The sequence below is a fragment of the Carlito syrichta genome, unplaced genomic scaffold (genome assembly GCF_000164805.1).
Source record: "Carlito syrichta isolate Samal-C Ts95f unplaced genomic scaffold, Tarsius_syrichta-2.0.1 Scaffold313175, whole genome shotgun sequence".
NCBI classification, from domain to species: domain Eukaryota; kingdom Metazoa; phylum Chordata; class Mammalia; order Primates; family Tarsiidae; genus Carlito; species Carlito syrichta.
The window spans coordinates 304,048-329,690 of NW_007257271.1; the positions used below are offsets into that span (position 1 = coordinate 304,048).

General features: G+C 45.6%; 2 protein-coding genes across 2 annotated transcripts in view; one reads left to right on the plus strand and one right to left on the minus strand.

The window, feature by feature from the left end:
- Positions 1-4,444, plus strand: part of CRTAP (cartilage associated protein) — a 21,725-nt gene extending 17,281 nt beyond the window's left edge. The window contains exon 6 of the mRNA XM_008070151.1: positions 3,994-4,444. Coding sequence (XP_008068342.1) covers positions 3,994-4,047 — 54 coding nt within the window. The 3' untranslated portion in view covers positions 4,048-4,444. The remainder of the gene's footprint in view (positions 1-3,993) is intronic.
- A 10,684-nt stretch (positions 4,445-15,128) lies between these two features.
- Positions 15,129-25,643, minus strand: part of SUSD5 (sushi domain containing 5) — a 64,912-nt gene continuing 54,397 nt past the window's right edge. The window contains exon 4 of the mRNA XM_021718626.1: positions 15,129-16,468. Within this exon, the coding sequence (XP_021574301.1) occupies positions 15,168-16,468 (1,301 nt within the window). The 3' untranslated portion in view covers positions 15,129-15,167. The remainder of the gene's footprint in view (positions 16,469-25,643) is intronic.

A 25,643-nucleotide genomic window follows, 5' to 3' on the forward strand; every position in this document is an offset into this window, starting at 1 on the left:
CTGGTGGCCGGGAGCATGCCACTGCACTCTAGTCTGGGTGACAGAGTGAGACTCCAACTCAAAAAAAAAAAAATTTATTGTAGAAACAAGGTCTCACCAAATTGCCCAGGCTGGTCTTGAACCCGTGGAATCAGGCAATCCTCTTGCCTCCACCTCCTAAAGTGCTGGGATTATAGTCATGAGCCATCGCCCTGATCCTGCAGTAACTAACTCTTTTACCTCTTCTTTGATTTTAGGATAAATTCTCAGCAGTGAAATTCCTGGGTCAAAGGCTATGAACATTTTGAAGGCTTTTGATGTACAAGAACAAATATTTAGAAAAAAATAGATATTAGAATAAAAAGAGATTTTTCTTTTTTCTTTTTTTGAGTTGGAGTCTTCACTCTGTTGCCCAGGCTGGAGTGCAGCGGCGTGCTCATGACCACCTCAGCCTCGACCTGCTGGGCTCAGGCAATCCTTCTGCCTCAGCCTTCCAAGTAACTGGAACTACAAGCATGCGCCACCACACCCAGCTAATTTTTTGATTTATTGTAGAGATGAGGTTTCACCAAGTTGCCTAGGCTAGTCTCAAACCCATAAGCTTAGGCAATCCTCTCACCTTGGCCTCCCAAAGTGCTGGGATTATAGGCATGAGCCACAACGCCAGGCCAAGAAGAGATTTTTCATGAGATTCAGTAAAGCTGTCTTATCACAGATAAAACAAACTGAGAAGACAAAGTGACTTACTGATGGTCACACAGAGGATTAGTAATCAACCAGTGAACAGACCAGGCTTATTCCCGGCTTTCAGATCAGTAGGATTCTTGGACTTGGCACTTTTCAGATCAAAGGACTTTATTGATGGTTCTAGAGTAGTTTGCTGCTGCTTTTTCTTCTTCTTCTTCTTCTTATTATTATTTTGAGTCAGAGTCTCACTCTGTCACCCAGATTGGAATGCAGTAGCACGCTCACGGCTATCACAGCCTCGACCTGCTGGACTCAGGAGATCCTTCCACTTTAGCCTTCCAAGTAGCTGGGAACCACAGGCATGCGCCACCAGGCCTGGCTAATTTTTTGATCTATTGTAGAGATGAGGTTTCACCAAGTTTCCCAGGCTGGTCTCAAAGCCCTAGGCTCAGGCAGTCCTCTCACCACCACCTCCCAAAGTGGTGGGATTACAGGTGTGAGCCACTGTCCCTGGCCAGTAGTTTGCTTATTTATTTATTTATTTATTTTTGAGTTGGAGTCTCACACTGTCACCCAGACTAGAGTGCAGTGGCCGCTCCCGGCCACCGCAGCCTCGACCTGCTGGGCTCCGGCGATCCTTCCGCCTCAGCCTTCCAAGTAGCTGGAACTACAGGCGGGCGCTACCACGCCCGGTTCATTTTTGATTTATTGTAGAGATGAGGTCTCGCCAAGTTGCCCAGGTGGGTCTCGAACCCGCGGGCTCAGGCAATCCACTCACCTCAGCCTCCCAAAGGCGCAGGATTACAGGCTGAGCCACCTAGCCTGGCTTCAGTAGTTTACTTATTAACCGAGGCTTTAGGATTGTGGAAGAATTAATCCATCTCTAAAGAATGAGCAATTTTCTTACTGTACACCAAATTATGGCAAGTCATAATTTGAAATGAAAACATAAACAATATAAAACAATTCTTAGTTTAATCCTTACATTTCCCAAAGGACATAATACTATTTTGAAACAAAGCACCAATATGATTTAGCTGCTAATATTTGTGGCACTCTTCCTTATTACCTTTTTGGGATTGACATGTGTGTAAGCTTAAAGTGGCACGTGCCTGCAGTTCCAGCTACTTGGAAGGCGGAGGCTGAAGGATTGCCTGAGCCCAGGCCGAGACTGTGGTGGTAGCCATGGGAGTGCCACTGCACTCAAGCCTGGGCAACAGAGTGAGACTCTGACTCAAAAAAAAAAGAAAAGAAAAAGAAAAAGTTGTGTATATGCTTCTGAAAGTTTGCACACTGGTGAAACATTTTGCAGAGGCCTTTTATAGTTTGAGAAACTTTATAAGGCAGGCCGGAATAGATGTTTTAAGTTTCAGGTTCGGACAGTTGTTTGCTTGGAAAGCCCCAAGGTAATAGAACATAATTTGTAGGAATGACTCATGGAGAAAGTGCTGTCAGCTAGGAAGGGAGTGAGGGGCTGAGGAAGGGTCTCAGCTGATGTGGGCTCAACCAGAGTCAAGCTTTATCCGATCCCATGGGGAGCTCTGGAGCAAATCGTCCCACCGAGTGGTCCTGTCTTCTGTAGTCCCTTTTACTAGTCTGTATTGGTCCTTGGCTGCCAGGGAGGGTTGGTATGTAACTTTCCTGGTGAGGCTGCTCCTTTTGGCCAAGGGCAGTTGCCCAGCGAAGGGGCAGCTATGAGTCATCAGCAAGCAGTTCACAGGAGCTGGGGATGGGGCACTGGGAATGAGATCTATCTGAGTAAGGTACCACTAGCATTCACGACGGCTGTACAGGGGATGTATTTCTTTCGTCTGTATTTCTTTAGGCATTTATTATTTAGGGAGCTAAAAGCAAACAACACCATCATCTCCCAAGTCACAGCAGCTACATAGCAGGAAACAGTAACTTCCTAAACAGATGTGTCATGGCTATATACATAATCCGTATACAATGCCATGCTTTCCTTTTGGGGTCCAGAAAACAACTGCAGGATCTTTTTTCAAGCTGCAGCGCTCTAATTCCATACTTTAAGTTTCTAATCACAGACATGACATGGTAGAAGTATTTTTTTTTGAGTCAGGGTCTTACTCTGTCACCCAGTCTGGAGTACAGTGGCACAATCACAGTTCACTGCAGCCTTGACCTTCTGGGATCAAGCGATCCTTCCACCTCAGCCTCCCAAGTAGCTGGGACTACAGGTGCACACCACTGCGCTTGGCTTGTTTTTTTTATTTTTGTAGAGACGAGGTCTCGTTGTGTTGCCCAGGCTGGTCTCGAACTCCTGGGCTCAACCAACCTTCTCACCTCGGCCTCCCAAAGTGTTGAGATTATAGGCGTGAGCCCCTGTGCCCGGCTGGTATGATAGAAGTATTTGATGAAAACACTAAAACTTTCTTCTGTGTCTCGTGTATGTGGCGGATTTTTCAGTTATTCCCTAATGCTGAGAGATTTTTACAAATATCTCTGTGTTAAAACACCCAAAGGAGTAAACAGGCTTTTGGCCTGGGGTGGTGAGCTCTGAGGGAGACCAACTTTAGCAAGGGTAGTAGCCTCAGGGGGCCTGGCCTGTGCCAACCCTCATGGAAGGGGTGTTAGCCTTCCTGGTGAGTCACTCATTCTCTGCAGAAAAGAGAGTGGATGTCATCAGCTGGTGGCCCAGGAAGCTTATGGGAGATATGTCAATGCAGAAAAGGAAATAAGGAAGAGTCCTGGGCTGCTTCAAGTTGAAGTGTAAGGCTGATTACAGAAGGAGGGAGCAGGTGGGCTCCTGGTACTGACAGCAGACAAGTGGGTCCCACTGTCCCCAAGAATCTCTCCTGTAAGAGGAATGGCTGCTTCAGTGACACCAGCAACACTCAATCCCACATCCTTCAACACGTTTACTGAGCACCTTCTTTGTGCTCGACTCTGGGAAAGAAAGAACAACCCAGGCCCTAGTCCTTGAAAACGCTGTGACCTGGTGGTAGCGCTAGAAAAGGAACAGATAGAAAGTTCCTGTGGAAGAACTGTTCATGGGAGGAAAAGAAGGCCCACAGGGAGGATGCACAGAGGAGGGGGACCCTCACTGGGACCTGTCACAGGGGGGGCTGGACTGTCTGCTTCACTCAGGCCATCGGTGGGGATCACAGAGCACTTGACACCAAGTTCACGTGGAGGCTGAGGTCCCCTCCGCAGGGAGAAGTCAGGTCCTCTGGGTCCCAGGCCAGTGGAGAAAACCTGCTTTAGCCCAAGCAGACAGCAGCAGTGGCCTCCTGGAAACTGTTCTGTGCACCAGTGCTTTTGAAAGTCAGCTAGCCTGCCTAATGGAAGAATCCTGTTGTCTTTCAGGGAGAGGTTGTGGAATATGTGGATGACCTCTTGGAACTGGAAGAGACCAGCTAGTCCTCTGCAACCAGAGAGACTTCCTCTTGACGTTCAGAAAACTGATTCTTTGTCCTCTTGCCAACAGCCCAGGTTGTTGATACCTCAAAGCCTTCCCCTTACTCTATATAGCAAAAGGGGAGCCCCCAAATTTCACACTACATGTAACTAGGGGTGAGCCTGTCTTCCCCGTCTTCACACCTGTCTTCTTCGTATTCATACCTGTTTTCATCTTCACATCTGTCTTCCCCATGTTCACACCTGCCTCTCCCACGTTCGTACCTGCCCCTCCTGTGTTCACACCTATCTTTCCCATGTTCATACCTGTCTCTCTCACCATTTTGGTCTGAAGGATGGTCTTCCATGGTTTGTTTTCTTCTGGAAAAATCAGTATTATTTTTTAAATGAGAAAAACATTTTTAAAGGATGATAAAGTATGAAAACCTACTTTGGCCTCTCTGCTCTTCCAGATTTTAGTCTCCTTTCTCCCCATCCAAGAAAGATGGTGGATGACAAAGGCTAGACTTCCCCACGCCTTGCGATGGTGTTCACTTAGTCTGGCCTGGACCAGTTCTGGCACCCTTTGATAAACAAGGAGGGTGGATGGTGTAGCATACAGAAGTGTGGCTTTTGCCTGACACTTTGCATCTCCAAAATCTTGGCTGATCCCATTGAGGACAATGCTCAGTTATAAGTCTTAGAGTTGGAAATGGAAGAAAGCCAGAGGCTGTCTAGCTTCATTCATTCGTTTAGTAAATATTTATTGAGTACCTACTGTGTTGCATTGACCTGGGCATTAGAGATAATTAAATGGAATAATAGGGGAAAAAAATCTCTGCTCTTATGGAGCTTACATTCTCCATGGAGAGAAAGACAATCGACAAACAGGAATGAATATATATAAGGTGACATCAGATGATGATAATTGCTATGGAGAAAAATAAAACAGGGAAGGAAGTAAGGGATTCTGGAGATGAGGGCTTAGTTTTTGTTTGGTTGGTTTTTTTTTTTTTGTGAGTCAGGGTCTCACTCTCACCCAAGCTGGAGTGCAGTGGCATGATTATGGCTCACCTCGGCTTTGACCTCCTGGGCTCAGGTGATCCTTCTGCCTCAACCTCCTGAGTTGCTGGTCCTACACACACGTGTCACCACGCCTGGCTTATTTTTTGCTTTTCTGTAGAGACAACGTTTCGCTGTGTTGCCCAGGCTGGTCTCAAACATCTAGGCTCAGGTTTTTTGGCTTGAGTAACAGGAAGGATGGAGTTACCATTTTCTGAACCAGGGAAGGGGTGGGCGGGTCAGTGAGGAATTTGGGGCAAAGCAAGCTATCTGAGGTTCCGATGGATGATTCAGGCTGCAAATAGAACTAGAGAGTTTCCCCAGGTCAGGTGCCCAGCAGAGCCTGAGACAGGGATCCAAATGCACTTGGTTTACTGTGGGGTGCCCTCAGGAGGAACCTATCTAAGCCTCAATCCTTCAGTTATTGGCTGCAGGAGGTCCCCTGGGAACAGGGTGCCTTTGAAGGTAAGTTGAGGGCGATTTTCTGGAAAAGGGGCTGTGGGCGCTTGGCAGCCCATGTGCATGGTAGTGGGAGTGGGGAAGGGTCCTGGGAACCGGCTCTGGGAGAAGCAGCCACAGTGCCCCCTGTTGAATCATCACCATGTCAATGACATCTAAAGCCCATGTGGCTGGACGGGGTCACCTAGATCATCTCGTATAGACTGAGAAGCAACGGAAAAAAGCTAAGGGCAGAATCCTGGACTTTCTGGAAAACAAGAAATCAGCCAAAGAGACTAAGAAGGTGCTGCCTTTAAGGTCAGGGAAGACCGGAAGAGTGTGGTATTTTGGAAGCTGAGCTTTCTATTTGTTTTGTTTTTGGGTCGGAGTCTCACCCTGTCGCCCAGGCTGGAGGGCAGTGGCGCACTTCCGGTCACCACAGTCTTGACCTGCTGGGCTTAGGCAATCCTTCCGCCTCAGCCTTCCAAGCAGCTGGAACTACAGGCACGCACCACCATGCCCGGCTAATTTTTTTTTTTTTCTGAGTTGGAGTCTCACTCCGCTGCCCAGACTAGAGTGCAGTGGCCACTCCCGGCCACCACAGCCTCGACCTGCTGGGCTCCGGCGATCCTTCTGCCTCAGCCTTCCGAGTCGCTGGAACTACAGGTATGCGCTACCACGCCCGGCTAATTTTTGATTTTATTGTAGAGATGAAGTCTTGCCAAGTGGTCCGGGCAGGTTTCAAACCCTTGGGCTCAGGCAATCCACTCACCTTGGCCTCCCAAAATGCTGGGATTACAGACTGAGCCACTGAGCCCAGCCTTAATTTTTTGATTTATTGTAGAGACAAGGTCTCACCAAGTTGCCCAGGCTGGTCTTGAACCCCCGGACTCAGGCAATCTTCTCGCCTCGGCCTCCCAAAGTGCTGGGATTACAGGCTTGAGCCACTGCGCCTGGTCTGAGCTTTCTTTATTCAACCTTATTCCCTCTTATTAAACTGCTTGTCTAGTTTGGCCCCTCTGGGAGCGCAGGCAAGAGGAGACTGGCACAGCATTGGAGAAACGGACTTTCCCACAACAGCCTGGAAAGGAATAAAAAAAGATAGCATTTTGGTCTTTGTGTAATGGTGCTTAATTGAGGGTAGAAACACATTTGTGCTTTTCTGGGCTTCCTTTATCCCCCAGCACACCATTCCAACCTCTGGGAACTCTGATGCACCCTTCTTTTTTTTTTTTTTTTTTTTTTGAGTTGGAGTCTCACGCTATCATCCAAGCCAAAGTGTAATGACGCAGCCACAGCTCATTGCAGCCTCAACCTCCTGGGCTCTGGTGATCCTTCTGCATCAGCCTTCCTAGTAGCTGAGGATACACCACCATGCCTGGAAATTAAAAAAAATTTTTTTTGTGGAGATGAGGTCTTGCTATGTTGCCTGGGCAGGTCTCGAACCCTTGGGCTCAAGGAGTTCTCCCACCTCAGCCTCTGCAAGTGCTGGCATGAACCACCACGCCCGGCCTTCAGATGTATCCTTCTATTGCTCCTTCCTTCCTATCTTGTCTCCCTCATCCCTCTTGAGATCACTTCCTCTTTTGCCTGCATAAGAATCCTCATGTCACATTCTCCTTCAAGGGTAACCAACACAAGACAATAACCTACCACTTTTGTCTTTGGCTGAAGTCGCCCATGTCAGCAGAGTCAGTAACCCCAGGGGACCATTTGACCGAAGGAGTCCGGGTTATTATTGATGGATGCACTTGTGTCCACATCAGCCTCCCATTCGGGGCACCCTCTGGCCGGTGGTGTAACAGATCTTATATGGCTTCTTGCCATGGAATGCTGGGTTTTTCTTTCTTTCCCACCCCACCCTCTACTTCACCAGAGAAACTTCCTTTTGAACTCAGTGGGGAGGAAAGGGTCACGAGGCGGGACTGTAAAGTAGTAGGGGACCCAGTGAGTGGACGCCCTGCTCCGGGATTCCTGAGTCTGTGTGGATGGTGCACCTGGCAGCTGCTGAACTCCCGGCATCGCTCCTGGCTGGAGTTACCCTTCCCAGCTGTACAAAAAAAACAAAAGGAGACATTCACAGGGACCCAGGCTGGGGTGGGTGTTCCAACTCACTCCACCTCTCTGTGTCCTGCAGAGCTACCATTTGGTCCTCGTCCTCTGAACCCGGGGTGAGCTTTTTGTAGATGATGTTGTTCCACATAGGGATTGAGTTGACATGGGGGTGGGGTTCTCACTCTCTGAAGTTGGCCTCCTTTCACAGGGGGTTAAAAAGCACCCACACCCCAACCCTAGCAATGTCCCCTGACAAAAAGACCCTGGTGACAGCATGGTCAGTATTGTCAGCGCTCTGCTTTGATTGAAAGTGGTGGAGCTGAGTTACTACATTTTTACTTCAAAGGAAATCAAACCAACCTTAAAAAACAAACAAACAAAAAAGACTGGTTTGTCTAAACCCACTATGAAATGCCAGCATGCAGGCTGCACTCAGCGACCTCAACCCAACACCTCCTGGTGTGTGTTACTTGGAAGAGCCTAGAAGATTCCTGGATTGAGACCCCATCGGTTCAGCCTCAGTCTGGCCTGCCATGAAAAAAACATAAAACAAAACAAGCACATTGGTAAGCTTTGTGGGAGTTTTCAGGCCTGCTTTAAGATGCCTTGCTTGACCTTTGACCCACCAGCGCAGAGCCCACTATTCACCATTTGGTTTCCTCAGCCTGTTCCTAGGGAGGCCGCCCACCATGGTGGGGCATCTGTCCAGCCCCAATGCCACTCGAGGACCCAAGCCAGAAACACCCACCGGGAAAGGCCTGAAGATACCCCCTTGTGGCCACTGCTACCGTTCATGCTTGCCTTGTGGAGAAGTAAAGGGCAGAGGAGGTTGTTTGTGTATATACTTGTGTTGAAAAGTGACTAATTGAGCTGGGTGCGGTAGCTCATGCCCATAATCCTGGCATTTTGGGAGGCCAAGATGAGTGGATTGCTTGAGCCCAGGCGTTCGAGACCAGCCTGGGCAACATAGTGAAACCTCGGCTCTACATAAAATTCAAATTTTTTTAAAAAGTGAAATTGGCTAATTGACCGAAATGTAGTATATACCAAAGTATTCAACACACTAATATCTTCCTGAGTTTTGAGACTTTCTAATTACTGCCACTAGCCTGTTGGGCTCACTTCTGGAATCCAGAGGGAGAGCCACTGGGCATGCTGACCACAAAAGCTGCCTTAGGAAGGAAATGTGTGCTTTTAGAAGTTCTTATGAAGAGAATTTTAAGAGCACAAACATTTTATTGAACCCAACTCGGTGGCAAACAGAAAATGATTTGTTAGATTGTCAGTGGGAAGGGGTTTATTATGACTGCTGGTGGAATAAACAGTGGCCGGTTTCTGCCAACATGTATGGAAATAACGTTTTTAAGTTTTAAATGTGAGCTGTAAACCGAAGCTACTTCAGTTCAGAAAAAAAAATTTCAATACTTAAACTGTGGGGAAAAGGTGGATGGGTGCCAGAGAAAACATTCTCATTTAATAGCGTCTGAACATGGAACTGCAACGCAATTTGTAGCGAGGCACCAAGAAAAACCCACAACTAATTCTTCATCGCAGCTGTCTGCACTCTTGATTATCTGCCATCCCCCAAACAGCGACTTCTTTTTTCTGGTGGCTCCAGGCCTGAATGACCTAGTGTGGAGAGTTGAAACTGTGTACAAGGGAGGAAAGAAAAAAAGGAAAGGAACCGTAAGTAAGTCTCAGCCAACGGTTTTATGCACTGGACTTCCTGTGCCTGCAGCGAGGGCGAGGCTGTTCCCCACGCCTGTGCCCATGGCATCTCCGTGAAAGAGAGGACACCATGACAGCCCGGCTTTGCCTTGACTGACCTACTTCACCCAGAAAAAAGAGTCAGGAGCAGCCATGGTCAAAGTTCAAGGGCTTTTCCCTCTAAAGCAGGCACGTGTGCAGCCATGTCCTAGAACCTAATGCTATCCTCCAATTATCTGGCTTCGGTTGCTTGTTGAATGAATGAGGAATCGGCTCAAAACCCTCTTGGAGCTGGTATGTAAGACACTGGTGCCTCATTTCTCAAGGAGAAAATATGAAGGAATTGAGCGATTTGGCCAACAGGTACAAGTTAGAGTCCAGAGTTTTATCTTCCACTTGAGAACGGCAGTCGGTGGGCCAAACTATAAGTGTTTTTGCTGAGATCTTTTTCTACCATCCTCCTTGGGCTAGGACACTAGGTACAATCTCACTTTTGTAGAAAATCAGAACTCGGAAAATAGTAGAAATCAAAAGCTTTTCTGTTTTGAAAAAAAAATCTGATTAAATGGTTTATTTTGCTTATTCTCTATTTGTTCTATCCTCTGGATGGGAAATGTCTTAACCCACATTCTAGGACACATGTTACAAGGAGCTCAGTTTTCTCAGGTCTGTGAAATTTCTGACGTTCATTCGACAAAGCGGGGGCTCCTAGGACTCGTGTAGCAGGGCTGGTTCTTGTTAGCCATGAGCTGGCTGAGGTCTTGTCAGGCAGGAGAGGCTCATACCTCCCCCCGGGAAGAGGATTCTTTGTCAGAGGAGATCTGGGATCTCGCTGGGAAAAAACATTTGTAATCTGTTTCAAACTGAAACCCCAAACATCTTCAGGTATGACTGCCAGTGGTAACTTTGCTCTTTGCATGTCACCAAAGGGTGAGCAGGGAGAAAGAGAAAATGAAGAGGCAGGTAGAGTGAGGAACCAGCCAGCACAAAAAGAGGTCCTCTTCTGGAGGGTTCAAACATCAGATGTTTGAAGAAGGGGTGGAGGACACACAGATTTGGTTGATGTCAGTTCAAGAATTCCAGAAGAGACAGTGAAAAAATTCGAAGAGTGGAGGTGTAGGGAATAAAAGCCGAGTGTTAATGGATGTCTCAGGTCCAACTCCCTTGAAGCGAGGGAAGCAGTAGGGAGTTAGCAAGGATGTGCTCTCAGTTGGAGACCAACTTCAGCCTGATCTCATGGGTGCTCATACCACAGAGTTGGTCCCATCTCGAGGCAAGGTAGCCGCCCTGTGTATCCCCATGACAGCCGGTCATTGACTACAGGCTACTCTAGCAGAGTGGAAGGTGGCTTTAACTCTCTGGGTGAGGGGATGCCCGTCAGGCCGAGGGCAATTCTCTAGGTAAGAAGGGTACACGTATGTGCTTATGAGCATTTTACCAGCCAACACTCAGATCAGCTGGAAGATGGGTTCACTGGAGAAGGAGTTCTGGGAGGGGCATCAACAGTGTCCACAACGTTGGAAGGCTTGGGAGGCACGGACCCCTGGTTGTCACGGAGGTAAAGAGGGACATAAGACAGAGGGGATTGGTGCTGATGGTCTTTGAGATGGATTTTGCTATTTGCCCTTGCAGATATCTTTTCCAACATGCTCCCATGCCCCAGAAGCTTATCCCCTATGGTCTACTGCCTGGATTACTTTGATTCTCTGACTTCCGGTTGCCACTGGAACATGCTGGCAAAAGACTGCAGGTCTGGGTCTTTGAAATCTCTGCTTCCTGGGGGAGGAGAAAAAAGAAAAACAACAACAACACCAACAACAAATCTCTGCTTCCTCCAGAGCACAGTTGGACAGTGGTCACAACTCTTTTTTTTTTTTTTTTAATATAGATGTGGTCTTGCTATGTTGCCCAGGCTGTCTCGAACTCCCGGCCTCAAGCAATCCTCCCACTTCAGCCTCCCAAAGTGCTGGGATTATAGACGTGAGCCACCACACCTGGCCGAGGCCAGCGCTCATGCCATGCATTGCCTTTCTGCAGAAGCTCTTGTTGGGTTCCCTAAAGGTACCATCCCTTGATGGTTCTCTTAACCTTGCCCATACTTATGTGAATAGTCCTTTCAATTAACTCTCTTTAATTATCCCTCTGAGTATCCCATCAGTTCTGGTCTTTTAGGCTTCTCAAAGTTTACCATACACACCCATCACCTGTGCATCTTGTTAGAGGAAGACCCTGATCCAGCAGGTCTGGGGTGGGGCCTGAGACTGCACATCTAACAGGTTCCTGGTATCTTTGCTGCTGGGGCAGGAGCCACTCTTTGAATAGTGAGGTCCTGGGTGTTTCATTGTGTTGAAGGGAATGGTCTCCGATTGAGTAAGAATGAGGCAGGGAGGAGGGGGCAAGAGCTCTGTAGACTTCCCTAAAGTCAAACCCTGCTGCAGGAGGTAGCTAGCTGAGAGTTAGGTTTAGAGAGGGCAGTCTTGGATATAGTAGGTGTTAATATGTTTTCAAGATTGCTAGAAAATTATTATTATTATTATTGAGTTGGAGTCTTACTCTGTTGCCCAGGCTGGAGTGCATGGCACGCTTATGGCCATCCTAGTGTTGACTTGCTGGGCTCCCGGGATCCTTCCACCTCAGCCTTCCAAGTAGCTGGAACTACAGGCATGCGCTACCACGCCCGGCTAATTTTTAAAAAAAATTTATTGTAGAGACGAGGTCTCACCAAGTTGCCTGGACTGGTCTCGAACTCGCAGGCTCAGGAAATCTACTCACCTCGGCCTCCCAAAGTGCTAGGATTACAGTCTGAGTCACCGAACCTGGCTGAAAATTTTTATTTTTTAAACCATGGTGCAGTAGCCCAGAAATAAAACACATTCAGCAACTGTTTGGGGAAATATTTATTTTAAATATCTCAGAAGCTTTGTGTTAATAGATCCTCCCATTTTCATGAGCATTAAACATTTACCAGTCTCAAAACATGCGTAATGACATACTATTTAGGTCTGCAATGATTTAATCATTCCGTTTTGACATGCATTTTTAGATTCAGTCACATTAATTTTAGGTGACGCCAATGCAATAAAACCTTAGAAACTGATGTGTTGAGTTTATTTCATAGTCCATGTTTACAAATAATACATTTACATGTGCTAATAATTTGTAATACATTTATTAATACATTTGTATTAATATTACCTATGTATTTGTTGGTGTAAATTCAGAGTTCTGGGTTGTTACATAATAGTAGTTACTAACACAATCCCAATGTTGAGACAGAGGTTATTTTATATAGTTAAAAATAGGAGTTATCTTGCAATAGATTAGAGTCTAATTTATATGTATATACAATCGCTGACTTTTATTCTATGTTTTGCTTTGGCTACATGCAGAAAGCATTTGATTTCTATCATTCTTGATTTCATTTGATGCACAGGTGTTCCCGTTGATAACTCCAGGCCTTTATTTTACCCAATCATGAGAACTAAGATCTTTGATTATGCCTACAGTCTTTATTGCCAATTAGCCTATTATTTTTCCAAAACTTGCACTGAAAAGAGGTGGTAGGGTAGGAAACATGTTGTAAGAATTCTTTTTTTTTTCCTTAGGTAAAACACTTCCAACAATTTTTCAACTGTAAAAAAAAAAAAAAAAATCAAACTTTCTCTCATGTCATTCACAAACACTTAGACTCCTATGGTTTCAAAGTTAATGTATTGCTTTTATCACTTTTGACCTCTGATAACTATTTCCAAGAAGGTGATTCATATTAGAAAAATATAACACATTTAGTTTCTGTGCCAACACATAGGAGGTTGTTGCAGATGGCATCTTGGCAGCTTCAAATGCCACCTCAGGTGCACACAGGAGGATGCCTGACTTCCACGCGTGACAAACCACAGATGCTCCTCATCTTCTATGCCTGTAGGGTTCAAAGCTTGCAAATGATGTTATCATAAGCCAATGACTCTCAAACTGAGTGCACATCAAAATCACCTAAAGGGTTTGTTAAAACAAAGAGAGGGCGGAGTGCGGTGGCTCAAACCTGTAATCCCAGCACTATGGGAGGCTGAGGTGAGGGGACTTGCCCAAGGGTTCAAGAACAGCCTGGGCAACTTGGCGTGACCTCATCTCTACAATAAAATAACATGAAATTAGCCATGGGTGGTAGCATGCGCCTGTAGTTCCAGTTACTTGGAAGGCTGAGGCGGAAGGATTGCCGGAACCCAGCGGGTTGAGGCTGCGGGGGTTGTGAGCATGCCACTGCACTCCAACCTGGGCAACAGAGTGAGACACCGACTCAAAAAACAAAACAAAACAAAACAAAAACAACAACATAGAGAGATGGGCCCCACTCCCAGGGTTTCTGTTTCCTGAGTCTGGGATGGGACAAGAGAATTTGCATCTCCAACAAGCTCCCAGGTGATGCTTATGCTGTTGGTCTGAGGACCACACCTTGAGAACCAGTGTCATAAACAATACGTGTTGAGTGACCATAAGATGTTCTAGATGCTATGCAATGGGTTACCCAACAGCCAAGGATGGACTCTGTTCCATAGAACTCACAAACTCCACATTGGAGTAAAGAATAGGTCAGCACACATAATTTCATATCCTTTTTTAATTCCTCTGTCTCTCCACCAAGTAGGTCCCATATTTGATATCCTAGTCTTTGGCTCTCTTAAACCATTTTTTCCTCTTCTCATGTCATTCCCCCTTACAGGAGTTCAGAGAAATGGTTAATCCTGAGAGAGGAAACGGAGGACTGAGTTTTGTTAGTCCTGGCAAAAATTCCAAGACATTCCTAGGCACAGACTGGTCAAGGACAACTAGGCCACTGCTTCTGAGAGGAAACGGTACTTATTGGCACAAAGCTAACTGTATTTTCAAAAAATGATGCTAAATCTTTAACTATGGGAAAGTGAAAAAAATTAAAAAAAAAAAAAGATGGGCTGTCTCACAGAATAGAGGAAATAGAGATGAAAGTGTCTCTTCACTCTTCACCTGTGCCAACAAAATGTATCATACATTCTCTCCAGTTTCAAGAAACAATAAAAAAGACTTCTCGACTGTATCTTCATTCTTGGCTCATTTGCCCTTAGCAATGTCACAACATTAAAAGGAAATAACTCATTATTCTTTCATATCCCACTCTCAACAATTAAATATCTATGTCCTAAATAACACTGCTCTCAAATGCCCGGTTTATCACATCTATTTTACAAACTTCAGGGCACAAAACCAGTGATCTTCTTTCTTAAAAAAAAGGAAGAAGCCAGGGTGGCTCACATCTGGAATCCCAGCATTTTGGGAGGCAAAGACGAAAGGATTGCCTGAGCCCAGGGATTTGAGATCAGACTAGGCAAATTGGCAAGAACTCATCTCTACAATAAATTAAAAAATTAGCTGGGCGTGGTGGTGCATGCCTGTAGTGCCAGCTACTTGGAAGGCTGAAGTGGGAGGATCACCTGAGCCCAGCAGGTGGGGGTTGCGGTGGTCGTGAGCGTGCCACTTCACTCCAGTCTGGGTGACAGAGTGAGACTCTAACTCAAAAAAAAAAAAAAAAAAAGGAAGAAAAAGAGAATAGTATGATAAAGCAAGAGGTGATTTTTGACCTTACATTGGAAATAGAGCCCAAGTGCTGGCCTGGTTTGTGCAGTCAATGCCTGGGCAGATGGTTGAGGAGACACGGATATGTGTGATGATGCCACCCACGCCTTCCTCCCCTGCCAGGTGCTCCAGAGACGCTTCTCAGCCTATCAAAGAAAGAGCTGATGAAAAAAGACAAGCCCCACTCCACCCGCGTCATGCTCTAGTGAACTCTCAGTGTTTATCAGCGTGATGCTCCTCCCAAGTGGCTTTGGGAGAGCCCAGTCCTAAGGTGCTTAGACTTTCTCCATCTCGATCTGCTGGTGGTAGTGCCGAGCCTGCCGCTGGCCAACATTCAGCTTGTACACGGAGCTCTTGTGCTGGCATCTGTGGTATCCCCACACTGCCCCCACACCCGCCAGGAGCACCAGCAGGCACAGGATGGTGACAATGGTGGCGATCACGGGGCCTCTGCTGAGGCCGGGACAGTTGTCCCCGACACAGGGCTCCAAGGTTGGGAGAAGCTCTTCGCTTGCACCTGGCCCGGGGCCTTCCTGCCCCAAAAAGTCCTCCGATAACAGGTAGGGGAAGCTGTCCTGGACCTCAGGAGCTGAGGTTTCCACTAGAGGCTGGGTGGCCACCATCATCGTTGAGGGGATGTTGTCCGTCATCTGCTGGACAGCAGTTGTTGTTAACGTCTCCAGGGTAGAGTTGGTGAGTTCATCGGGTAGGGTGGCCATGGAAGACTTCTCTGGGGTGAATCTCCAAGGTTCGGTGGACTGGTGCTTGGTCAAGTCACCATCCCCGTGGTGGGGGCCCTCAGTCTCAGACACATTCATGGGTCTGAGAGCCAAAGCCTCAACATCTAGTATTTGCGATGGAAGAACTGCATTATGGGTTGTGTCCTCAATTGGCATGAGAGCGGTACTCCTAGACTTCTTAACTTCCACCAGAATGGGCTGATCAGGAGTAACTAGGACGCTTTCATCCAGTCCTACTGACCCACCCCCTTTGTCTCCATCCTCTTCCTCTTCTGCCTCTGTCTTCCTCCAAGCTCCGTCTGTCACAGGGTAGCCATCTAACCAGGACTCATCACTGCTGCTGCTCACCACTGGATCCCCCGTCTTGCTGGCATTCCTGCCCACGAATGGCCCTAAGGGGTCATCAGTGTTGCTATAGATCGCCTTGGTTTCGGGTTCACCTGGGATCAATTTTACTTCACTGTGGTTGTCTCGAGCAGCAAACTGCTTCTTGGTGTCATCATCCACCTCCTTTTCCAACTTAGGCTTGTGGAAAGTCTCAGCAGGAAGCCAGAACAAGTACTTGCGGTCTAGTCGGGATCCTGGCAAGGCGGTGGGGACACTGCTCCTGACACCAGGCAAGCCTGCGGTGGGTACAAATGCTTTATCCTGGGCTAGGTTTTCTCTCCCCACAGAAATGGAGACCAGATGGTCCTGTTTGGGAGCCTTCTCAGAGGCTTCTTCCTCACCTGTGTCTTCTTCTGCCTCTGCCCAGGAATCCTCCATGAGCTCTCTGAATGACACAGATCTGTCATCAGGGAAATTATCTTCATAGTCAATATGTGCCTCAGCCTCATCTGGAAGGAAAGAGAGGAAACCTCATGAGGTCCAAACACAAAGCCGGTGTCGAACACAAGAAAATGAAATAAAAAGCGCAAGGGCTGGAAGAGAATGTATCACACCGTTATCATTCACAGATGCTGTAACTGTGTAACACAGATAAATCCAAAGAATCTACATGTAAACCATACAATCGACCTGTGAGTTTATCAGGAACACTGGGTCTCCGGTAAATATAAAACATCAGTTGTATTTCCATATATGGTTAATAAAGAGAAAATTAAAATTTAAACTGATGTCATTTACAATAGCATTAAAAAAAACATCAAACACTTAGGAATAACTCTAACACAAGTTGTGCAAGACATCTACATGGAATGGCATAAGATATTGCTGAGCAAAATAAAAGAAGACCAGGCCAGGCTTGGTGGCTCAGCCTGTAATCCCAGCACTTTGGGAGGCTGAGGTGAGTGGATGACCTGAGCCCACGGGTTCGAGACCAGCCTGGGCAACTTGGCAAGACCTCATCTCTACAATAAATTAAAAATAAGCTGGGTGTGGTAGCATGCGCCTGTAGTTCTAGCTACTTGGAAGGCTGAGGTAGAAGGATCGCTGGAGCCCAGTAGGTCGATGCTGGGGTGGCCGTGAGTGTGCCACTGCACTCCAGCCTGGGCAACGGAGCAAGACTCCAACTCAAAAAGAAAAAAAAAAGAAGACCTAAATGAATGGAGGGAAATACCACGATTATGTAATGAAAGGCTCAAAATTGTTAAGTTGTCAATTTTGTTCAAATTGATCTATACAGATTTAATGCAATTCTAATAAACATCTCAGACATTACCAAGTGGATGCGAAAGTTTGTGGAAATGCCATGGATCAAGAATAGACAAAGCAATCATGAAAAAGAAGAAAAAAGCTGGAAGACATACACAAAACATCTCAAGATTTACTATAGAACTGAATCACTTTTTAAGGCTGTGATATTGGCACAAAGATAGATCATTGGATTACACTAAAATTAAGATCTTCTGTTCATCAAAAGCTACCACGAAGAGAGTTAAAATGCAAGACACAGAGTTGGAGAAGATATTCGCGACACAAATAACTTTCAAAGGGCTTGTATCCAGAATTTTAAAAGAACTCCTACAAATCTATACGAAATAGATAGACAAATGACAGAAATGTTGGCAAGATACTTGAATTGGCACATCACCAAGATGTCTAAATAGTCATTAAACGTGTACAACTGCTCAACCTCACTAGCAAGAGAGAAATGCTGATTGTAGTCATAATGAGATCCCATTACATAGCACCAGAATGGCTAAAATTAAACAGACTGACAATATCAAGTGTTAACTAGGATGTACAGCACTGTTAGTGGGAGTGTGAAATGGAACAACCGCTATGGAAGACTGTTTGGGCACGTCTGCTGAAGCTGAACATATGGATGCTCAGTGACACAGCAATTCCGCTCCTAAATATACACTCAACAGTCATGTGTACATATGGGCACCAGAAGAACAGCACAAGGATGTTCATAATACCCCCAAACTGGGAGCAATTCAGATGCCCATTAACTTGCAGAACGGATACAAAATTATGGCATATTCAAACAGTGAAAACTTGGACCTCAATGAAAATGAACCAACCACTGCTTCCTACAGTATGAATTGTGGATGAATTTTACGGCCAAAATGTTGAGGAAAAGAAGCCAGGGACAAAAGAGCACACTTTGTGGGATTCATTTATATAAGGTTAAAAAACAAGAAGCGCAAATCCATGATGTTAAAAGTCAGAATGGCCGAGATGAGGGGATTGCCTGAGCCCATGGGTTCAAGAACAGCCTGGGCAACTTGGCGAGACCTCATCTCTACAATAAATCAAAAAATGAACCGGGTGTAGTAGTGCGCGCCTGTAGTCCTAGCTACTTGGAAGGCTGAGGCAGAAGGATCGCTGGAGCCCAGCCCGTTGACACTGTGGCTGTGAGTGTGCCACTGCACTCTAGCCTGGCAGACAGAGTGAGACTCCAACCAAAAAAAAAAAAAGTCAGGATGGTGGTTTCGCTTGGGTAGGAAGAAGGAGTGACTATGGGGTCTGGAGACAAGCAGAACTTTTGGGTACTGGCAACTTTGTATCTCTTGACCTACCTGATGGCTAAAGAACTTTGTTTATTCTTTGACAATTCATTGATCTGTTGCCTTATGGTTTGTATGTATGTCATAATTAAGTTAAAAATGCATATTAAAGCACTAACTTGTTCTTTGTCAAACTTCTAAATTGTGTGATGATGCGATAAAGTATTCTGAACTCGACTGAGTGAGAACAAACAGAGCCCCACAACCGGGAAGCCAGAATGTGAGGACAGTTTGATGAGACGGGAATCACATGGGTCAGGAAAGCTCAAGAAGCTGGTGTCCTCAGAAGAGCGCAACCCTCTGAGCTTTTGCCTCTCTCAATGGTCTTTGAAAGCCAAGTCCTTGTGTCTGTAGTTCCAGCTACTTGGAAGACTGAGATGGAAGGATCGCCTATGCCCAGCAGGTCAAGGCTGCGGTGGCTGTAAGTGTGACACTGCACTCCAGCATGGGCAACAAGAGTGAGACTCCAACTCAAAAAAGAAAAAGAAAAAGAAAGCTAAGTCCTACTGAAAGACACACTTAAATTATTAAAACAGAAAGATTCCCCCACTTAACGTTGCAGCTTCAAAGGAACGAAATGCAAAGAAGTTCTAGAGCCAAAGTCCAAAGGAATCATGGGGTGTCTGTCCTATGGTGCACTCCTGGGCTCTGAAACTAGATTAGCGGGCATCTGGCTTATTTCTAAAGGCTGTTAGGAAGTACGAATCTGTGTCTTGCTTATTTAATGACTTGCAGAGTTATAAATAAGATTTTTTTTTTTCTGAGTTGGAGTCTCACTCTATTGCCCAGGCTGGAGTGCAGTGCCACGCTCATGGTCACCGCAGCTTTGACCTGCTGGGCTCAGGTGATCCTTCCACCTCAGCCTTTCAAGTTGCTGGAACTACAGGCATGTGCTACCATGCCCAACTAATTTTTTGAGTTAGTGTAGACACGAGGTCTCACCAGGTTGCCCAGGCTGGTCTCAAACCTGCGGGCTCAGGCAATTCCCTCTCCTTGGCCTCCCAAAGTGCTGGGATTATAGGTGTGAGACACCGCACCTGGCTATAAATAAATTTAACAATCCTTTATGATCTCGTCCTAAAATTTAAGCCCGTTCACTTTACTTGTATCTTCAGCCAAAAAAGGAAAACATTGACTAGCGAGCAAACATCACTAATAATTCAAATGCATGTAATGTCTTATGCTTAGAAAAGGACAGTCCAGTGATTATTTCAGGGGACCCTCTACTCCTTGGTGTCCTGTTCACAAATCCTCAGATAGAAACCACAGCGGATGGATGAACCATTCTTATGAGCTTGTAGAATTCAAATACAGGCTCCCAGGGATCAGTCAGGCTGCCTCCCTGCACATTGCCGGCTATATCATCATGTCAAGTACTGCACTGACCCTCTTCTTCCTTCGACGGACTTCACTGAGTGCTGACTATGTGTCTGGCACTCTGCTAGAGCTTGGGATCACTAGTGAACAGGACAAACACTCCCTGCCCTTATGGATCACATGGACAGAATCTCACGGTCTTGCTACCTATTGGGCTGAATTCCTAAGCGTTTGGGTGCACAGATTCTCACCCATCATGCTGAGTAAGCATTAGGTTTTGCATTTAAGTACCATCCTTCTTTCAAACATAACAAAATGAAACAAATGCCGGGCAACCTCTTCGGGTCCCCTCCCATTGTGGGGGCTTTTCTGTCCTCTCAATAAATCCAGCTTTATAAAAAAGAAAAACAAACAAACAAACAAATACGACTTTTCTCAAAACTTTTCTCAGCCGGGCTTGGTGGCCCAGTCTGTAATCCTGTGCTTTGGGAGGCTGAGGTGAGTGGACTACCTGAGCTCAAGGGTTCAAGACCCGCTTGGGCAAGTTGGCGAGACCTCATCTCTACAATAAAATTAAAAAAATCAGCCAGGCATGGTAGCACATGCCTGTTTTTCCGGCTACTCGGAAGGCTGAGGTGGAAGGCTTGCCGGAGCCCAGCAGGTCGAGGCTGCGGGGGCCAGAAGCAGCCACTGCACTCTAGTCCGGGCAACAGAGTGAGACTCCAACTCAAAAAAACAAAAACAAAAACAACTTTTCTCTAAAATTTACCCAAAACATATAAACAAATCATACTGAAATGTAAGAAGGTCATGACTTAAATCTTTGTCCTTGGGGTAAGATCACTGGATTGTTTGCTTGCCCATGTGTAAGTACTCACTGGCTGTGATAGATGGATTGTGAAAATGGCCAGAATTCTCCATTCTTCCTTGCATCAAATTCTTTTGTAATGTGAGTTTGCAGCTCTTCCCATCAAGAGATCTTCCTCCCAAATGGGTGGGGCCCATTTTTCCACCTCTAGAACTTGGACTGGCGTTGTCGCTTGTCATGACCTACCAAATGCAGTGGAAATCTTGCATGCCTCTCAGAACCCTGCCAGCTGCCATGTGAACAAGCCTGGATGCCAAAGGAGGAAAGACCATGTGGAGGACAGGTGAATATCCCCATGGAAGCTGTCCTTGACCAGCCAGCCCCAGCTGAGAGAGACCAGCCAAGACCAGAAGAAAGTCAGCTGAGCCCAGCCCAAACTGCTGATCCAAAAAAATGGAGTCAAATCAATGATTGTTGTTTTAAGCCACTATGTTTTGGGGGGAGGGATTATTATGCAGAAAGAACCTATTCGAAGGCTGGCAATGGCAGGGCCCAAGGCATTGTAAACCCTAGAGTAGAATAGTGCCAGTCTGTGACAGGTATTCTTATTGGTATTTTTGAATGAGTGAAGGACTAAATGGTCCTGGAAGGACAAATGTGCAATTGCACAGATCTCAAGCTTCTCTTCATCCCTGCCTCATGACTGCTCAGCACTGAGATTGATTTCAGGAACACAAGCGGACTATGGGTCCACTTCTAAATTATGAGAAATGAGCCAAGCATGGTGGCACGTGCCTGTAGTCCCAGCTACTAGGGAGGCTGAGGTAGAAGGACTGCCTGAGCCCAGGAGGTCGAGGCTGCTGTGAGCCGTGATCACATCACTGCACTCTAGACTGGGCGACAGAGCAAGACTCCAACTCAAAATTAACAAATTATGAGAAATGAATTATTTGTACCCATAGTCACTCATAACACCCCAAAGACCCTCTGTAAAGACGCCATTACTGAAGGACCAGATGAAGATATAGACCTACACATGGGCGTGCACACCACACAGACACACACACACACACACACACACACACACACACACACACACACACACACACTGGTGAGCAAATCAGTGCCCAAAACTGGCTGGTGAAAGCATCTATTCTCTTTCCAGCCTCTCCTTGGTACCCCCACCCCTATCAATTCAAAAGGGTATCCTAGAACTCCCTCCCCACTGCTGGTAGATTCACCAGAATGAAGCAGAGTGGTTATCCCACTCCATCACAATTTACTTTGAAGGCAAAGAAACTTGGCATCCCACATGTCTGACTGGTTATTTTTGCCCCAACCAATTTGTTTTTAATTTTTTCACAAAGACTATATTCTGGGGCCCTGCAGGATGAATTAGTATCGTTGCAAAACAATATACATTTGCCAGTTGTCTCCCAGAGGTTGTGCTGTTGAGGATGAATATCCCTGTGTTCTCAGTTAGAACACAGTCCCCTTTCACAAGGGGGCAAAGCAGGAAGCAGTAACTCTCCACAACCATTTTCCTCAAGAAGCTTTCACCCACTCGAAATCACAAGCCGTTACTTCATGCATGATCTACAATGGAAGGCCTCTTTCCACACGTGATTTTATGAGGGAACATTTCTTGTTGCCTCATTGCAGCTCCAAGAAACCAAACTGTCAAGATCCCAAGATGCTGCTTTATTCCATGAAATTTGTGTCATATCTCAGTCTTGCTTGCATAAATCCTGACAGTGCATTCATTCTTTCAGGTCATCAGCTGTGGCTCACTGACCGTTGGGAGTAAACAAGCTGTTTGCCCTGAACGTACTCAGTGTGATGAAAGGAACCAACATTTGCACCGAGTCTTGCCAAAGGCAGTCCTTGGTGACAGAACGAGGCAGGAAGTCTGGTCCAGGTGGGTGGCTAGAGGGAGACTGTTTTCATGGACCATCTTCTTATAACCCTAGTAGATGCCAAGACTGATATGGCCCATGGGTACACAGAATTCAACCCAAATAACCAACTCTTCCAGCACCTCAGGGTATCTGTGGCCCTGACAAATCTCTCTGTAATTCTGCTCCGGCTTCTTTCCTGTCTCTTCTCCCCCATAGCCCATATTCCATTTCCACCTGCCCAGTTCTACCTGTCTCTGTGCTCTTGTTCCTGACTGCCCCTCCCTTTGCTCAACTTTCTCTTTTTTAGACCTCATCACTTATCTTCTGGACCACGTGAGTGTATATTGGAGGCACAAGCAAAAATCATCTTATCATCAGGGTCAATTATAGGCCACACTGGAAAATAGATCTGAGTGCTCCAGTTAAAACCGCATCACATTTCCCTCCCCCATGCCTATCAAAATGAGGAAACTCCATTTTACACACACACACATACACACACACAAAACTAGGCTTATTGAATATCATTTTTTTAAAAATGAAGAAACTAGTCGGGCTCGGTGGCTCAGCCTGTAATCCTGTGCCTTTGGGAGGCTGAGGTGAGTGGATTGCCTGAGCCTGCCGGTTCGAGACCTGCCTGGGCGTTGGCAAGACCTCATCTCTACAATAAATCAAAAATCAGCTGGGCGTGGTAGCGCACGCCTGTAGTTCCAGCTACTGGGAAGGCTGAGGCAGAAGGATCGCCGGAGCCCAGCAGGTCGAGGCTGCAGTGGCCGGGAGCGGCCACTGCACTCTAGTCTGGGCGACAGAGTGAGACTCCAACTCAAAAAACAAACAAACAAACAAACAAACAAACAAAAAACAGTGAAAGCCAGAATAAAATTTAACGATGTCTTCAAAATATTAGAAGAAAATAACTCAATATAGAATTTCTTTCTCTGTGAAAATATCCTAGATGGAAGCCCAGAGACGCTGAAAGGAAAGAACAACAGAACAGGTACAATGGGACAAATCAAAGTGAAAGCTGACTACCTAAAACAAGCACACCCACATATTCTATTTATTCAAAACACTTAACAATAGCATAGAAATTGGGAGGAATTAAATGGAGTCAAGATGTTTGAAGGCTTTAAACTACCCAGGAAATGGTATTAACTTATATTAAGCTTTGGTAAGTCAAGGGTACCTATTACAATTTCTTTTTTTTATATTTTATTTTATTATAGAGATGTGGGGTATAAGTAAGGATTAACTACAGAAGTAGGCTGCATGCAGGTGAAGTTTGGGCCTCTAGCTGGTCCTCACTTCCCCTGGTTGGGTGTCTATTATAATTTCTAGAGTAAACCACTAAAAGAAGAGGAAAAGGCTGTATTAGAAGGGGTAAATGTCATAAGATAAACAAATACTTAATCACTCTAGAAGAAGGGCAGGAAAGCAGAGAAATGGGAGCAAAGAACAAATGGGACAGAGAGAAAACAAAAAGTAATTAAAAACCCAATCTATTAAAGGTTAAATATAAAATAGATTAATGCAACAATTAAAAGACAAAGGTTTCTGGATGAAGAAATAGAACTTGTATTCACGGTGCTTACAAGAGGCACACTTTTTTTGTTTGTTTTTTGAGTTGGGAGTCTCACTCTGCCGCTCAGGCTGGAGTACAGTGGCTTGCTCACGGTCACCCCAGTGTCAACCTGCTGGGCTCTGGTGACCCTTCCACCTCAGCTTTCCAAGTAGCCAGAACTATAGGCACACACCACCACGCCCGCCTAATTTTTTGATTTATCGTAGAGATGAGGTCTTGTCAAGTTGCCCGGGTTGGTCTCGAACCCACCAGCTCAGGCAATCCCCTTGCCTTGGCCTCCCAAAGTGCTGGGATTACAGGCTGAGCCACTGAGCCCAGCCAAGAGACACACTTTAAATATGTTTTGTTCTTTTTTTTTTGAATTGTAGTCTCACTCTCACCCAGGTTGGAGTGCAGTGGTACGCTCACGGCCACCCAACCTTGAACTGCCGGCCTCAGACAATCCTTTTGCCTCAGTCTTCCAAGTACCTGGAACTATAGTTGTGTGCCACCATGTCCGGCTAATTTTTTGATTTATTGTAGAGACGAGGTCTCACCCAGTTGCCCAGGCCGGTCACGAACCCCTGGACTCAGGTAATCCTCCCACCTCTGTCTCCTAGAGTGCTGGGATTACAGGCATGAGCCGCTGTGGCTGGCTTAAATATAAGTTTACAGAGGAGTTGAAAGTAAAAGAATGAAAAAGTCATGAATAAACTATCCCTGCAAAGAAGACTTTAAGGCAAAAAAATTACTAGCCATAAATAAAGCAATTTCATAAAATAAATGCTTCAATTCATTAGGAAGATGTTAACTCCTAAAATGTGCTTAATAACATAGCCTCAAAATATGAGTCTAACAGAATAAACTAAAAGGAGAAATTGATAAATCTACTATCATGGTGAGATGTTTTAAACATCTCTATTATTAACAATTGGAAAAAGTAGAAAAAAGGTAAAAATATAGATCTAAACAACATGCTCAATGAATTGACATATATAGACTATATCCAGCAACTTTAGAATAAACATTCAAGTGCACACAGAATAATTTTTATAAAATTGACCACAAAAAAACTTTAAAGGATGGAATCATATATATGTTCTCTGGTCATGGTTAAATCTACTTAGATAAAAAATTATTAAGAAGTTCCATATGTATGGAAATTAAATAAAATGTGTCTAAACAACTCGTGAGTCAAAGGAGAAATTACAATGAAAATTAGAAAGCATTCTGATTGAATGGTAATGAAAATATGACATAGCAAAACTTAGGGGAAATAACAAAAGCTGTGCTCAGAGGGAAGTTACAGCTTTAAATATCTATATTAGAAAAGAAGAGGCCGGGATCGGTGGCTCAGCCTGTAATCCCAGCACTTTGGGAGGCCGAGGTGAGTGGATTGCCTGAGCCTGTGGGTTTGAGACCCGTCTGGGCACTTGGCGAGCCCTCATCTCTACATAAATCAAAATGAGTCGG